General features: G+C 62.4%; 2 protein-coding genes across 4 annotated transcripts in view; one reads left to right on the forward strand and one right to left on the reverse strand.

Moving 5' to 3' along the window:
• TMEM141 (transmembrane protein 141) overlaps nucleotides 1-16100 on the forward strand; it is a 191348-nt gene that overhangs the window by 48173 nt on the left and 127075 nt on the right. The gene's annotated exons all lie outside the window — the stretch shown is intronic.
• On the reverse strand, nucleotides 152-14855 carry AGPAT2 (1-acylglycerol-3-phosphate O-acyltransferase 2). Its single transcript, XM_050760287.1, has 6 exons — nucleotides 14615-14855; nucleotides 4238-4371; nucleotides 3778-3953; nucleotides 3450-3545; nucleotides 1793-1865; nucleotides 152-934 (listed from the first exon to the last, which is right to left on the reverse strand). Exons 1-6 carry the CDS (start codon nucleotides 14794-14796, stop codon nucleotides 759-761), a joined length of 837 nt encoding a protein of 278 aa, XP_050616244.1. The 5' UTR covers nucleotides 14797-14855; the 3' UTR covers nucleotides 152-758.

Below are 16100 nucleotides of genomic sequence, written 5' to 3' on the forward strand. Positions count from 1 at the left end.
GAGGGTGATGTGGGCCCACCCCTGGAAAGAGAACACGGGTGGGTGGCGGTGCCTCCACCCCAGGCTCTTAGGGAGAGCAGCTGGGAAGACACAGCATGGGCTCTACCACCCTGGTCACCCTGCCCGCCCTGTGAGTGACCACAGCTGTCCAGCCACTTCCAAGAGTGTGTTTATAAAAAAACAGCAACGGAGTACAATGCTGACTCCAGAGTCCTCCACGCCGGCAGGAGCAGCAGGTCCCACTTCCCGGCTCCCTGTGGCCCAGGGTGCGTGAGTCTGGGACTCCCGGCCCTCCAGGCGCCTTCTCTCCCTGAGAGCCTGATGCAGCTTGTAGGCTGGACCCTGGAGCCCAGCTGCATCCGAGTGGGTCCCAGGTGGCCAGAGCAGAGGGCTCGGGCAGTGAACGTCGGGCCTTGGGGTCCTCCCGTCTGCTCCTGGGCTATCCGGGGGCCTTGTGGCTCAGCCCACCTGCCGGCCACAGCCTCAGGCCTCATCCTCATCATCCCAGCTCTGAGGTGCCGTGGGGGTGAGTCCCTGCCCTCAAGCCTGGGGAGGGTCCAGCTGATCCCCCTGCAGCGGACGCCAGGGGCCCATGTCTGAGGCCAGGGCTGAATGAGAGCTGCTTCCAGGGCTGAATGAGAGCCGGGGGAGCCAGACACAGTGGTATTTGGAAGCCTGGGTGGGGGTCCCCTCTGCCCATCCTCCAGCCATTGGCTTCCCACCTGCCCTCCCCAGGTCCTGCCCTGCCGTGGTCTCAGCTACTGGGCCAGCTGCACGCCAGGCCCCACAGTGGCCCCGTTCTCCTGGGGGGTCTTGGAGATGTGGAGGAAGGTGGTCCTCATGGCCCGGTGGCAGGTGTCCACGAGTGCAGGGACATCCGCCTCGGTGAGGCCGCTGGTGGGGATGGCTTCCAACACCTGCACTGTGACTGTTCCTGCCATGGGGAGCAACAGACCTCAGCAGCCTGTGGGGAGCTGGGGCCCACCTCAGCCCTGCTGCCCCAGCCTCACCTCTCCCCGGCCCCCCATAGCCACTCCCTGGGAAGCCCCTGAGGCCAGGCTCTTCTCCTGGACTCCCTAGCCATGGTGGGTTATTTTAATTGCAGTAATGTTGGTGCAGTAAAACCGATAGCTGCCTGGCCTTCATGCCAGTTTCGACAAGTCTGTGCTCCCGTTACCGCCCCCAGAAAGCCCCCCTTCCCGATCGCCCCTGCCCCACTGCCTGGCCTCTGCACTCCATACAGGGGGCTGTGGGAGAGATGGAGCTGGGTTCCCCCACTGCTTTCCAACTTTGACCCCACTGTCCCACCTGGGCACCAGGTACCCATGTTCTGGGAACTGGCTGGGAGGGGCAGAGGCTGTGAGCCTCGCCGCCTGTGCCCTTGGGTTGCCTGGGCTCCATCTACCCCATGCAGGCATCAGCCTGGACGCACGGGCTCAGAGGCCACCCTTCAGCCCTGGAGGAGGCCACCTCAAGGCCCCCAAGCTGTGTGCACAGCTGGGGTCTATCCATGCGAAGCCGGGCATCCAGGCTACCCTCTTGGAGCCTCAGTTTCCTCATCTAAAAAATGGGCCCAGCACCACCCATCTCACAGGGCCACTGGGAAGGGTGACTGCCATGAGATCATGAAGCCCAGAGCCGGGACTCCAGCCTGAGTCACTCATTTGCCACATGGTCACCATGTGGCCACGCCACGGGTGCCACCCAGAAATGGGAACGACGAGGGGCCCGGGGCTCTGTGACCATAGGGTCAGGCAGGGCCTACACCCGGGGTGCACACATGTGGGGGTACCTGACGTGAATAACTTCTTCTTGGTGTTGTAGAAGGAGGAGAAGGAGGAGTACACGACGGGGACGATGGGCACCTGTGGGCAGGGAGACACGCGGCTGAGGCAGCCCTGGGGACAGGCCGGGCACACCCCGGGCTGCATATGGTTGGGGAGCCCTGTCCTGTGGCCCACCTGCCCCTGCCTTCGCTGCTGCCATGGGTCCTTGTGGCTGTCCTGCCCTTGGGACCTGGGATACCTGTCCTGCTCTGGTTGGCCCAGAGTTGCAAAGCTCATCCTGCAAATCTCTACTTACCTCCTCTAGGAAACCCTCCTGAGCTAGCACTTATTTGTCTGGTTCACGCCTGTCCCCGTACTGGATGTGTAGCTAGCCAGTGGGGCAGGGCCCTGTCCGATGTAGGAGGAGGTTATGGCGCTCTTCCCTGCCCACGCCTCCCTCCCAGTCCTCTCTCCATCCCAGGAAGCTAGTGAGGGAGGCAGCTCTAGCCGGGGAAGGGGTGGAGCCTGCTGGTGTTCCTGGAAGCCACCGGGGTCAAATCCAAGGGCACTTGGGGGTGATCATTAACCTGAGGCAGCCAGGGAACCTCCAGGGGGCCGGCAAGTAGACTGGGGACTGGAGGCAGGGAGGGAGGGGGCCAGCAGGTAGGTGGGGACTGGGAGCACGGAGGGAGGGGGCCGGCAGGTAGGCTGGGGACTGGGAGCAGTCTCCTGGCTGCCGCCACCCCCAGCCTCCCCCATCACAGCCTCCCATCTCCCTTCTCCTCTCCCAGAGCCGATCCAGCCGTCACTCCGCCCCCAAAGGGAAGTGACATCAGCCCCAGGCTGGGCAGGTGTGTCCTGCACCTGGGCAGGGCTGGGATCAGAGCCCAAGGATGCCCGCCCAGCCCAGTGCCTCCGGGGCTCCCCAGGCCTCACAGCCTTAGCTGGGAGCCTCCGGAAGGAGGGCCCCCTCCCACCCACCTTGCACAGGGTCAGGCACGGGGGGCCACTACAGGCCAGTGTGAGGGAAGGACCTGAGACCCCGGCCCTGAGTGAGACCCCACCCAGGTAGGGTAAAAGCTCCTTCTCCTGACGCAGCTCTCCCCAGCACAGCGGCAGGGGCAGGACAGGTGCCGTGGGGTTGGGTATACCCTGGCCTCTCCCAGACACCCTAGGACACGCTGCACCCCTGGAGGCTGGGGACCAGGAAGTCCAGAGTCTGCAGGTGCCGCTCACAATGAGCTCCACCCACCCCAAGCTCTGGCCCGACCCGCCGCTACACCAAAAGCCTGGCTTGTCCAGACCCACTGCCCATGCCCTGAAGCCCACCCCAGCCAGGCACGGGCCCAGAATGAGCCTCCTGAGAGCCTGGCGGGCAGAGGCCAGCGGCCCAGCTTCCCACCCCTCTACCTGCCCAGCCTCACAGGCCACGTCCTGGGTGCTCACCAAGGGCAGCTGGTCACTCGGGGCTCTGTGTGGGCGAAAGCCTAAGGGGCTGCCCTCCCTGGCCGGTCAGGGGGCAAGTGTGGGAAGGGGCAAGGAGGCCCTGTCCCCAACTCAGTGGGAGGAGTCCCTTGCCTGCCAAGGGTCCTCAGCTTGGCTGGGTGGTCACCTCCTGCCTTAAGCCAGCCTGACCCCGCCTCCGCAGCCTGCACCCCCCCGGGAGGGCTGGGCTCGGCCTACCTGTGCCTGGACCGCCAGGTAGAAAGCACCTTTCTTAAAAGGCAGCAGGTCCCCGTTGTCGTTACGAGTACCCTCGGGGTAGATCCACACTTTGAGCTGCAGGGAGAGAAGAGCCTGGGCTGACCTCACGCCCAGGCCACCCCAGAAAGGCGGCGCTCCCTCCCCTCCGAAGAAGCCGCACTCGGTGAAGCAGCTGGCGTGGGACCCGATCTGAGGAGCAAGGATGATGTGGGGTTTTTTCTGCCAAAACCAAGTCACAGGCTGGTCCCCGCCTGACCCCGCCCGGGCCCCACCCCGACCCCACCCAGCCCCGGCCCTGCACACTCACGTTCTCCCTGACCATGCGCTCGCCCAGGTCGGCCATCACCGTCATGGCAGTGCTAGAGCGCTGCCGGTTGATGAAAAAGACGCCCCCGAGGTACATGATGAGGCCCACGGGGCCCAGGAAGAGCAGCTCCCGCTTGGCGATCTGCACGCAGCGCTCCGGAAGGACCTCCATGAGGCCTGGGAGACAGAGAGAGAGAGAGACAGGGAGAGGGGGAGACAGTCGCTGAGCACCCACAGACCTGCCTGGGGCCCTGCCTTCTCCCTGGCTACCTGGGCGGGTCGTGTGGCCTCCGAGCCTCTGTGTCTGGCCCTGAGGGAGGGACTGAGGCCAGGCTCGCCCAGGCACAGGCAGTGTCTTGTCCTTTGTGTCTTCGTCCTCCGGACCCCGCCCCAGCCCCGCACAGCCCCAGCTCAGCGGGCCCCACTCAGAACCCGGAAGCCGCCCCGGATGCCCGGCCTACCCATCATGTCCAGGATGCTCTGGTGGTTGGAGACGATGACGCAGGGCCGGGCCTCCTGCAGCCTATGCTGGTCCCGCACCTTGAAGCGGAGCCCATAGAAGTACTTGAAGCTTCGCACGAACCAGCTGATGATGCTGCAGGGGAGGCCACCGTGAACACCGGCCCCGCAGATCCCGCAGCCGAGGCTGGGGCGCGGAGGCCTGGGGGTGGGGTGCGGAGGAGGCCGGGGAGGGGCCCTCCTGGCGCAGGGCAGGAGACCGGGAGACACACGGGAGGGAGCCAAAGGGACAGAGTCCCGGGCCCGGCTCACCCACCTGGACGGCTGCCCTGCCTCCATCTCCCCAGCAACAGGGGAAAACCCAGAGCCTCTGGAACTCGGATGCTAGGAGCATGGGCAGGCGCCCACTTCCAAATCCACGTCCAGGGGCCTGCCCAGTCCTCAAACACCCCACAGGGGACCCAGCCGGAAAGGAAGCGGCACTGGCTCTCACGTCCACCATGAAGGACCCAGGTCAGGGAGAGCAGCCTCTGCACCCCTGCAGAGGAGATGGGGCCCCACACACCCTGGGGAAGGTCACTGGCCCCTCAAGGCAGGGCCACATCAGGAATAAAGTGTCAGTGCCAGTGGACACCTCTGAAAGGACCTCCGAGAGGCTCTTCCAGAAAACAGCCAAGACCGAGTCCTTCTCTCACCCCTACCCTACAGAATCAGGCCGGGTTCCCTTTCCCCATGAATAGGCGGCGGGGGGCTCGGGGCTTGTCTGAGTTCACACCAGGAGCAGGAACAGAGCCAGGGTCCTGGCCACCTGAGCACCGGCCCCAGCAGCCCCCACTCTGGCAGGGGCCCAGCCCACTGGCGGCTGCCCTTGGAGCACCTGTGAACGTGAGGTGGCCTCGTCCAAGCAGCCCATCGTGGTTGGGACCAGGGATGTCCAAGGGACACCTGAAGTCTCTGACCAGCTCCAAGCGCCCCAAGCCTGTGCCCTGCTGCACTGCCAGGAAGCTCTGGGCATACCCCAGATATGGTACCTGTGCATCACAGGGCAACTGGCAGGGATGGAACCAGGAGGACGGAGCTCACCCCAAAGCTCCAGCAGAGGTAGATGACCAGGGGCAAGGCTGTGCCAGCGCTGACCGGGGGGCTCCCAGTGCTGCTCTCCCCTCTCCATGCAGAGTAGTGTCCCCCGCCATTTGATCCCCCAACAGTCCTGAGGGCCCCCCGCTTTGTGCAGATGAGTCTGAGTAACTGCTCCAGGCCACAGAGCAGGGTTTCAAAGCCGAGGCCTCCTCTCAAAGCCACACTGGTGGGGATTTTTGTTGTTTTAATAGGGTCTTGCTCTATCACCCAGGCTGGAGGGCAGTGTCACAATCTCGGCTCACTCCAGCCTCCACCCACCTCAGGCCGCTGACTAGCCTGGGACCACAGACGTGCGCCACCACACCTGGCTAGTGTTTGTATTTTTGGTAGAGATGGGGTTTCACCGTGTTGGCCAGGCTGGTCTCAAACTCCTAGGCTCAAGCAATCTGCCCATCTCGGCCTCCCAAAGTGCTGGGATTATAGGCCCGAGCCAACTCGCCCGGCCTTTAAAAAAAAAAAACAATCGTGGTAAAATACACGTAACATAAAATGCATCTCCTTGGCCTTTTCTGGGCGCACGGTTCACAGGCGCTGGGCACATTCGGTGTCCTGTAGCCATCTCCTCCCTCGTCTCCAGAACGGTCCACCTTCCCCGGCTGACGTGTGTTCCCATACGACACCAACCCCCCCGTCCCCTCCCTGCTCCTGGCGCTCTGCCCTTCCATGTGTGAGCCCAGGCCTGTGGCAGCACCACCTCCGGCGGATGGGGCAACGCTCATGACCCCGGTTGCAGATGGGGAAACTGAGTCAAGGGGGGCCTAATGGTTAATTCTGATGATGTGTCCAGCCGTCCGTCCCTGGACTTGGAAGCCTGGGGCCTCCTCAGATCTGCCCTCCTCAGCCAGCTCCGGAGACGTCTCTCCAGGCCATGCCGGCCACCGCCCCCTCCCACCCAGAAGGCGTGCCCGGGCTGGCAGCACCCGCACGCTCAGGGGAACTGCAGGGCTGTTTTGCCTCCACACTCATCTGCACGATACAGCTCCCCGGACCCCTGTGATGCTCCAAGAAGACAAGGAGGCAATAGCTGGCAGTTCACCAACAGAAAACACGGAACTGTCTGCTGCTAGCAAGACGGTGGCGTCACCAATCAAAGAAATGCAAACGGAAACAAGAGACCGTCCTCATCCTTCCCCCCGGCACAGATTAAAACGCCTGATAACAGGAGGTGCCAGCCAGGGCGTTGGGAACGGGCCCAGCACCTGGCAGGAGTGGGGAGTCGCACAGACACAGATGCTTCCAGAGGGCAGGTTGGCAGGCCCGGCCAGAGCCCTGAGGAAACCTGGCCCCTCTCCTCTCAGAATCTTCCAGGAATTCACCCGAGGCCTGGAGAAGCCTGGGGTGCTCAAGTGTGCGGTGAATTAGGAAAATCTGAAAATGCTTAAATGTCCGCCGGTAGGGAGAGGGAAAGTAAATTAGGGTCCGTTTCACAGCCAGCTGCGACAGAGGGAAAGAACAGGGCAGGTCCACACTCACATCCTGTGAAAGACATGTATAAGATTTCTAGCAGCAGCCAAGACGCACCTGCAATTCCAAAGCTAGCTGCCTGCAGAAGTCTCGGGTCACATCTGAAAGGGACAGTGGTTCCCTCTGGTAGTGACATTGGCCAGTTCCATCTTTTATCTACTTTTTTATTTTTGAGACAGGGTCTCACTCTGTCACCCAGATTGAAGGGCAGTGGTGTGATCTCAGCTCACTGCAACCTCCACCTCCCAGGCTCAAGCAATTCTCATGCCTCAGCCTCCCGAGTAGCTGGGATCACAGGCATGCGCCACCACGCCTGGCTAATTTTTTGTATTTTTAGTAGAGATGGGGGGTCTCACCATGTTGGCCAGGCTGGTCTTGAACTCCTGACCTCAAGTGATCTGCTCGCCTCGGCCTCCCAAAGTGCTGAGATTACAAGCATGAGCCACCACACCCAGCCTTTTTTTTTTTTTTCTTTTTTTTTTTTTTTTTTTTTTTTTTTTTGAGACAGAGTCTCGTTCTGTCACCCAGGCTGGAGTGCAGTGGCACCATCTCGGTTCACTGCAACCTCCGCCTCCTGGATTCAAGCAATTCTCCTGCCTCAGCCTCCAAGTAGCTGGGATTACAAGCACACGCCTCCATGTCTGGCTAGTTTTTGTATGTTTAATAGAGACGGGATTTCACCATGTTGGCCAGGCTGGTCTCAAACTTCTGACCTCAGGTGATTCTCCCGCCTCGGCCTCCCAAAGTGCTGGGATTACCAGCATGAGCCACCACAGCAGGTCAGCTGGTTTCTTAGTGTTGACAACTGCATCTTGGTGATGGAAGATATTAACAAGGGAGGACTGGTGAGGGCCATATGGAGTCCCCCTGTAATATCTCTGCAACTTCTCTGTAAATCTAAAATTATTAAAAAATGAGATGTCCATTTATTTTTTTTGAGACAGAGTCTTGCTGTCACCTAGGCTGGAGTGCAGTGGTGTGATCTCATCTCACTGCCATTTCCACCTCCCGGGTTCAAGCAATTCTCCTGCCTCAGCCTAGCAAGTAGCTGGGACTACAGGTGTCCACCACCACGCGGGGCTAATTTTTGTATTTTTGGCAGAGATGGGGTTTCACCATGTTGGCCAGGCTGGTCTCAAACTCCTGACCTCATGATCCGCCCACCTCGGCCTCCCAAAATGCTGGGATGACAGGAGTGAGCCAGGCACCCGGCCCTCCTCTGTTTTGATTGTGGTATAACATGCACCACTTAAACATTATCATTTTACCCGTTTCTCAGCGCATGGTTCCATGGCACTCAGCGCATCCCCTGCTGTGCGGTCAGCACCACTCTCTAGCTCTAAAACTTATTATTATTATTATTTTAAATATCCAAGCTGCGGCCGGGCGCGGTGGCTCAAGCCTGTAATCCCAGCACTTTGGGAGGCCGAGACGGGCGGATCACGAGGTCAGGAGATCGAGACCATCCTGGCTAACACGGTGAAACCCCGTCTCTATTAAGAAATACAAAAAAAACTAGCCGGGCGAGGTGGCGGGCGCCTGTAGTCCCAGCTACTTGGGAGGCTGAGGCCGGAGAATGGCGTGAACCCGGGAGGCGGAGCTTGCAGTGAGCTGAGATCCGGCCACTGCACTCCAGCCTGGGTGACAGAGCGAGACTCCGTCTCAAAAAAAAAAAAAAAAAAAAAAAAATCTAAGCTGCTTAGGGGATGGATCGTGCACTGATACTTCTCTCAACTGTGAAAGACACAGGTTACAAATCCCCGCCCAGCAGGCAGCACTGAGCAGACACTCTGTCCTGCTGCCCACCACCGGCCCCTGGTCCTCAGGCCAGAAAGATGGACGGACGGAGGCTGCCCCAGGCCAGGAGGAGGCTGTGGCTCTCCAGAACTCTGCAGCCCATGGTGTGGCTGGGGGAGAAAAGTATACCCTGGAGGCAGAAGAAAGTCCAAGTTGTCCTCAAGGGGACAAAGGGCCACCTGCACCAGCCACGTGGAGCCACTGCACTTCCTCCCCTAGTGTCCCATACATAGTTCAGAGCTCTCTGAAAGCTGGTGGGAAAGTATAGACTCTCACTTTAAAAGCGGTTCCTGGCTGGGCGAGGTGGCTCACGCCTGTAATCCCAGGACTGTGGGAGGCCGAGGCAGGCGGATCACCTGAGGTCAGGAGTTCGAGACCAGTCTGGCCAACATGGTGAGATTCCGTCTCTATTAAAAAAACAAAAATTAGCCAGGCGTGGTAGCAGGTGCCTGTAATCCCAGCTACTCAGGAGGCTGAGGCGGGAGAATCACCCGAACCAGGGAGGTGGAGGTTGTAGTGAGTTGAGATGGTGCCATTGTACTCCAGCCTGGGTGACAGAGCAAGACTTCATCTCAAAAAAAAAAAAAAAGTGTTTCCTCAGAGAGGAAGGGCCTGAACCTTGTAAGCCCTGCAGAAGCTCCTGCAGCCAAGGACACCCCGGGGGAACCCAGGCAGAGAAAAATCGCCTTCTAAGCACAGAGACCCCCTGTACCTCCTGTGTGCAAAGCCCCGAGACAAGGGTTCTACGTGAGTCACCCTTTCATTCTGAGGGTAACCCCCCAGGGTAGGTACGATCATAACCCCGCTCTTCAGATGAGGAAGGTGAGGTTCAAGGTTCAGCAAAGTTGAGTGACTTCCCCAAGGCCACACAGCAGGGAAGCCAGAACAGGCCTGAGCGCCCCCTCGGAACCCTGCTTCTGAGCTGGCCGAGTCGTGCTGGGGCGGCGAGGGCCCCCATTAGGACTCTAGGAGCTGATCCTGAGGCTCCCTCCCTCCCCCAGGCTCCGCAGCCCCCTCAACCCCTCAGCAGGCTGGGAGCCTGCTCCGGCCTCCCCCAGCAGGAAGCTCAGAGTGGCCAGAGCGGCCACTGTCCCCAGGCTTCCCCGACCAGCTTGCCCAGCCCAGGTCCCGTCCTGGGCCAAACACCCTGCCTCACCCAAACTCTCCTGCCACCCACCACAGGGGGACGAGAGGCTGCCCTGTCCTTTCCCCAAAGCCTGGGGCACGTGTCGCTGTGCTGCTCCAGGACACAGTCACACGGACCCCAACTCCAGGTCCTGGACTCCCTGCCTCCCCAGGGTACCCCAGCAGGGGCAAAGCCAAGGTCGCCGGAAGCCTGCAGCTTGGGGAACCCTGCTGGCCGCTGCCAGGCAGGTGACTGGTGCCAGCTTTGCCCAGCAAGGCAGGAGGCCCAGGAAGCAGCCCAGTGCCCAAAACCAAGCAAGGCTGAGCCCAGACTGGGCCCTTCGGGTGGCATTGGAGCAGCGGGCTCCTGCTGAAGGAAAGCCCAGGTCCTGCCCCAGCCTCTTTCAGGAGCCCTCGGACTGTAGCCCACCGGCCTTGAGCGAAGCACCATAAGAGACCCCTCTGGGGTCTGTAGGAATCCAGCCTCCTCAGACCACCTGAGCTCAGCCCCCAGACACCTGGGCTGCTCCCACACCCAGGCTCTGGGCCAGACGGGGATTTGGATCCCATTTCCCTTCTTCCCAGCTATGGCCTCGGGCAATGCACTTGACCCCCCCCAGGCTCATTTGGAAGGGTGTACGGGCTTCCACTCTATAAGGCCCGACACCCGGCGCACCCTCGGGCCAGGACAGGACCTCCACCAACAGTGGCTGTGATGAGGATGACACAGGAGGGAAAGAATCCAAAATGGGCGGGCCCGGGTGTGGTGGCTCACGCCTATGACCCCAGCACTTTGGGAGGCTGAGGCAGGTGGATCACTTGAGCCCAGGGGTTTGAGACCAACCTGGGCAACAGAGCGAGACCTTGTCTCAAAAAAAACACAAAAATCCAGAGTAAATCAAAGCGAAAGGCCCCTCAATGTGCCTAAGTCCCCGGTCCCACCAGCAGTGGGTTCAGGCAGCTGGGAGGCGGGTCTAGGTCAGAGCCCAGGCCATTGGCCAGGCTGTCCTCGTGGAAGGCCACTCACTGACCCTTGCCCTGGTCCTGGGCTGGGACACTCCCAGGAGACCCAGCAGCCCTCTGAGCCAGGACTTGCCCATCCTCAGCTATGTGAGCTCATTCAGGGCAGCCTCCCCTCAACCCCTGGGGCTCGATGGGACCACACAGAGCCATCAAGGATGTTCCGGGGACGGGGCCCCAGAGAGGAATCTGGTGTTTTCTGACAAGTGTCATCCGAGCTGCAGCACAAGGCAGGACGGGTCCATAGGGGTGGGGGGTCCAGCCAACACAAACACCTGGACATGGGGGGTCCCCAATGACTCCTCAAAGGGGATGTGTGGGCGTGCAGGTACGGCGGGCTGGAAGGAGGTGGGGCCAGAGAAGCCCTCCCATCCCTCAATCAGGACAGCGCCAATTTCTGGGCCTGCAGAGAGACACCTGGAGAGCTCTGGAGAACCAAGGTCACAGTCTCCCTTGGGACTAAGACCCCAGTGCTGCGGTGACACAGGGCTCCCCGATGGCACTGTCCCCACCGGACATCTGTCAGGGGACCCAGGACTGTGCACTGGCCGGCAAATCTGGATCAAACCTTGCCCAACATCCCAAGTCCCCTGTGCGTTCTTCCCACACTGGGCGTGTGGCGTGGGCACCTGCTCCACGGGACAGGAGCCGCCCTGCAGCCAGGAGCTGTCACGACCACTAGGTCCTGGCCTCCGGATACCAGCAGAGCATGGGGTTCAATTCGGGGAGCATCCTTAAGAGGAAGGTCACCCCTTTTCTCTCTAGGACGCTGAAAATGGTAGGAACATAGGTCAAAGGAGCCGGAAACTAACTGCTGTTTCCCTAGGCTGCCCATCTGGTCTGCTTTTCTGCATGAAAAAGTAAACTTCTCTGTGGGTTAAGCTGCCGTCTTTAGAGTTTTCTGATCCTGTAGCTGGACCCAGCTGTAGGACACAGAGGGGCTCTGGGCTTTGCTTTCCTCTGTTGAATGGATGTACCAGGGCATCGGCCCCCGGTGAGGAAACCTGCCCTGCAGCTCCACCCTAACTGTGCACACAGGGAAGGGCTCGGGGGCACCCCCTGCCTGGGAGGGGTCCATGGTCTCAGCCCCAAGCCCGGTGGGAGCAAAGGCTGCCTCAGCGGTTCTAGTCCCATCACCGACCCTCACATGCTCAGAACTACAGTGTGGACAGCGGGGGGCTCTTGGGTGCCGCCTAGAACCACGTGGGGAGGGGCTGGGCCTCAGCCAGGGCAGCCATTGCGCAGGGGCAAGACGGAGCACCCCTCGCAGAGCTCAGGCCTGCCACAGGGCTGCCCCGACGGCGCCAAGCGCTGGGCTGGGAACGGGGGGAAAGGGAAAAGCAGGTACTCTGGAGTCACTGTCAGTGGGTTCGAACCCCAGTTCCACCCCGTCCTGGCTTGGGCACCCTGCCCCAGTTTCAAGTTGCTTATCTCAGCCTCAGTGTCCTTATTTGTAACATGGAGCACATGCGAATCCGTGTTCCTGAGGCTGGACACACCCGTGGCGCACAGCAGCAACAGAGGCCAAGTATCCCCTCCCTCCCTTCCAGCCCCCCGGGTCCCTTCCCTGGCATGACAAAGCGCCTCCTGTTCATCTGCCTTTCTCGCCCCTCCCGACGGCCCCCACGGAGTGAATGCATGTTCACAACAGCCCCACTCTTAGCCATTGCTGGGAGTCTTGGGAGCCCGTGCAGAGGTATGGGGAAGGCAGCCATGGAGCCCCAGGCCTCTCCTCCAGACTGCCCCGCCCTCCGGCCCTCCCTTCTCTTCAGGGACCAAAGCCGGAACAAAGCACCTGCTGTTAGCAGCTAGTGTCCCAGAAGCCACTAGTCCGCAGGCCTGAGCCTGGGTGCTGCCCTGGAGAGGTAAGGGTGGCAGGAGGGTCCCATCCAAGCACCATCAGAGGCCCCAGGTCCCGAGGACACCCGGGTTAGTCAGAATCTCCAGGCTGAGATGGGGACAGGGCCGAGTGGGTGAGCGGGGCAGCAGGGCCAGTGCCAGCCAGCGCAGCCAGCCAGGTCCATAGAAAGGGCAGCAGGTGAACTGCGACTTGGCCCCTGGGAAACATCCATGAAGTTCAGGCAGAGGCCCCTGCGGAGCAAGCCAGGCTCTCACACGAGGAGGCTGCCGATGAAGAGACCCATGGCCTGGGGCCTAGCTCAGTTAGTGGGGTCTGCTCCAGGGTCTCCTAAGTCAGGTGCACCGTCACTTCTGCTAAAAGAACAGGACTCTGTCCCCTGTCTGTCCGCACCCCAGGACACACCCGGCCCAGGATGCCCCGCTGGCGTCAGAACCACACATGCCATTTCCTCGGGGTGGGGGGCACCCCCCCAAGGAACCCATAGACTGGCCCCACCTCAGCTGGGAAAGCTGCACCCTCGCTCCTACTCAGAATCACCCCAGGGGCTGAGCCCCCTTCACAGAGACCCCTGCCCACAGGGGATCCCAGGGCCAGAACCACAGGTGAGGCCTTCAGATATTCCAGCACAGGTGCCCAGAGCCCAGCCCCCCGGAACTCCCTGTTGCTGGAAACTGCCTTCCTCCCTGAAGGGCGCTCCACTGGGGAAGTCGGCGCCAGTCACCACCTGGGCCAGTCCTGGAGGGTGCGCTCCCCGGGACCCTGGCCTGGGCCACCCGGCCCACATCAGCACCGGTCACACACATGTCCGGCTGAGCAGCTACCAGGCCCTTCTCGGACTCTCCATGCTCACCATCAGCCCCAGGGTCTTTCTTCATATTCCTGGAGCTTCTGGGGCTCCGTGGGAAGCCATGGTGGGGGTGGGGGCGGTCCATGAATGTAGGCCTGTTCCAGAAGCCTCAGCGCCCTCCCAGGACTGGCAAGGACAGCGAGTGTGGGGAGCTGGCAAACCCTCACCCACTGCCCCTGGAGCCACGGGGAAGAGGGCCTCTGGGGCCGCAATGCCCCCACCTCAGGCCATTGCAAAAGCCACTGGCTGGGCAGTCCAAACAGGGCAGAGAGAAATGTAGCAACAGCCTGGGGATGGCTAACAGGGAGAGGGGGCAGGCAAAAGCCTTCTCCGGCAGCCACCCCGCCCAGGAGCAGCCAGCCCCCGCCGTCCTTAGCAGTCCAGTCTGAACTCTGGCCCCCAACCCCAGCCTGGCAAAACCAAGCTCCCACCTTCTGGAAGGTGTCCAGGGGAACATTTCAGCCCCGCCAAACCCTAGTCCTAACTCTTCCTTCGCTTCGCGTGGAAGCTGGACCCCCAGAGCTGGAGGCCAGCGTCGCGCTCCCCAGCACGGAAGCAGGTCCCCTCCGGGTCCCCCACCTCCCTGCGAAGAAGAAGGGGAGAGAGGGGAACCCGCCTCACAGGTGCGCCCATCACCAGGCCGACGGGCAGGAGGGCGTCGGAGGGAGGATGAGGGGCGCCCCACGCGGCCGTGCGCCCCAGTGAATGGCCCTGGGGCAAGTTCCCGCAGCCCCGGCCTCGGTTTCCCCGCTCAGGAAGCAGGGCTGAGCCTCTCCCAGCGCGGCCCGGCCCCCTTGCTCTCCGAAAGTCGCTCCGCCCCCAGAACCCCACGCCGGGCTACAGGGACGCGGCGGAGGCCGAAACCGGTGTAGACGCCCGGGGCCAGGGCGGCGGGTGGGGTGCTGGGCACTGTGACGCCGGCTCCGGGACCCCCTCCCTCCGGGACCCCCTCCCTCCAGGACCCCCTCCCGTGCTCGCCGCCGGCCCAGGCGCGCTCTCCCCGGAGCCCCGGAGCGGAGCGGGGCGGGCCGGGCGGGGCAGGAAGGAGGGAAACCCAGAAGAAAGTTAGGGAAGCGGAAGCGGCGCGGCGGTTCCCCAGCCCCTCCCGGCGGCCCCCGGCCTTGCCTCATGTTCTCCACCGTCCGGCCGCCGTGGCGCAGCAGGCAGACGAGCGAGGCCACGGCGGACATCGCGAAGCACAGCGCGCAGTACAGGGCGACCTTGGCGTAGAACTCGGCCGCGCGACTCAGCTGCACCAGCAGCAACAGCAACAGCAGCGCCGCGGCCAGACACGGCCACAGCTCCATGGCCCGGCCCGGCCCGGCGCCCGACGGCGCGGCCCTGCTCACTCCCGCTCCCGCTCCCGCTCCCGCTCCTCCCCGGCGCGCTCAGGCCCCTTATTGCGAGGGCGGCGCGGCGGGGCGGGGCGCGGGGTGGGGCAAGGAGCGCGCGGCAGGGAAGGGCTAGGTGAGGCGCCCCGCCCTGACACTGTCCCCAACCACGCCCCGACATGGCCCCCTCACCAGGCCCCGCCCAGACACGGCCCCCCAGCCCCGCCCGACATTGTCCCCAACCCCGCCCCGACACGGCCCCCCCGTTCCCGCCCTGGGTCACCCGGCCCGTCCCTCCACGGTCTCTCCCCGCAGCCCACTGCCAGGTCACCGAGGCTCTGGCGCTCTGCTCCCACCCTCCCGGTCCCACGGGACCCCCCCATCCTGGCTTCCCTGACGCTCGGTCTGTGGCGCTGACCCCCACGGTCTGGGCCTCCTACCCCGCCCGGTGCCCCCTCGCCCCGCTGCCAGGGCAGCCACAGGCTCCTGCGCCCAGAACCACAGCTCCCCAAGGGCGTAAAGGCAGCGGGGACGCGACCGCCCGTGCCAGGCCGGTGGCCACGCAAAAGGCCGCTCGAACCGCCCCCGAGTGACCAGTGGCCACCTGGCCGAAGGCCTGGCTCTTAGGGTGCCCTCGGGCCCCTGTGGGGAGACTCTTGGTGGCGGGCAGGCAAACTGGGGCGTGTTTCTGCGTGGGGCTGGGATGCCCCACACTGGGTACCAGAAGTAGCCTTGTCACCAGGGACGCTCCCGGGGCAGGCAAGGTGGGTGTCAGGTGGCAGCGTTCACATCCGCTTGGCAGCACGGCCAGCGTGGCGGGGCAAGGTGCGGCTGGGACAAGGGCGGCAGTCACCTGGCCCAGCCCCCACCCAGCGTCCCACCTCAGGGAGCAGATGGAGCTTGAAAAGCAGTTTCCTGGCCGGGCGCGGTGGCTCACGCCTGTAATTCCAGCACTTTGGGAGGCCGAGGAGGGCGGATCATGAGGTCAGGAGATCGAGACTATCCTGGCTAACACAGTGAAACCCCATCACTACTAAAGCTACAAAAAATTAGCCGGGCGTGGTGGCGGGTGCCTGTAGTCCCAGCTACTCTGGAGGCTGAGCCAGGAAAATGGCGGGAACCCGGGAGGCGGAGCTTGCAGTGAACCAAGACTGCATCACTGCACTCCAGCCTGGGAGACAAGAGTGAGACCCGGTCTCAAAAAATAAATTAATTAAAATAAATTTAAAAGGCCGGGCGCGGTGGCTCAAGCCTGTAATCCCAGCACTTTGGGAGGCTGA

Source organism: Macaca thibetana, chromosome 15 (assembly GCF_024542745.1).
Source record: "Macaca thibetana thibetana isolate TM-01 chromosome 15, ASM2454274v1, whole genome shotgun sequence".
NCBI lineage: Eukaryota > Metazoa > Chordata > Mammalia > Primates > Cercopithecidae > Macaca > Macaca thibetana.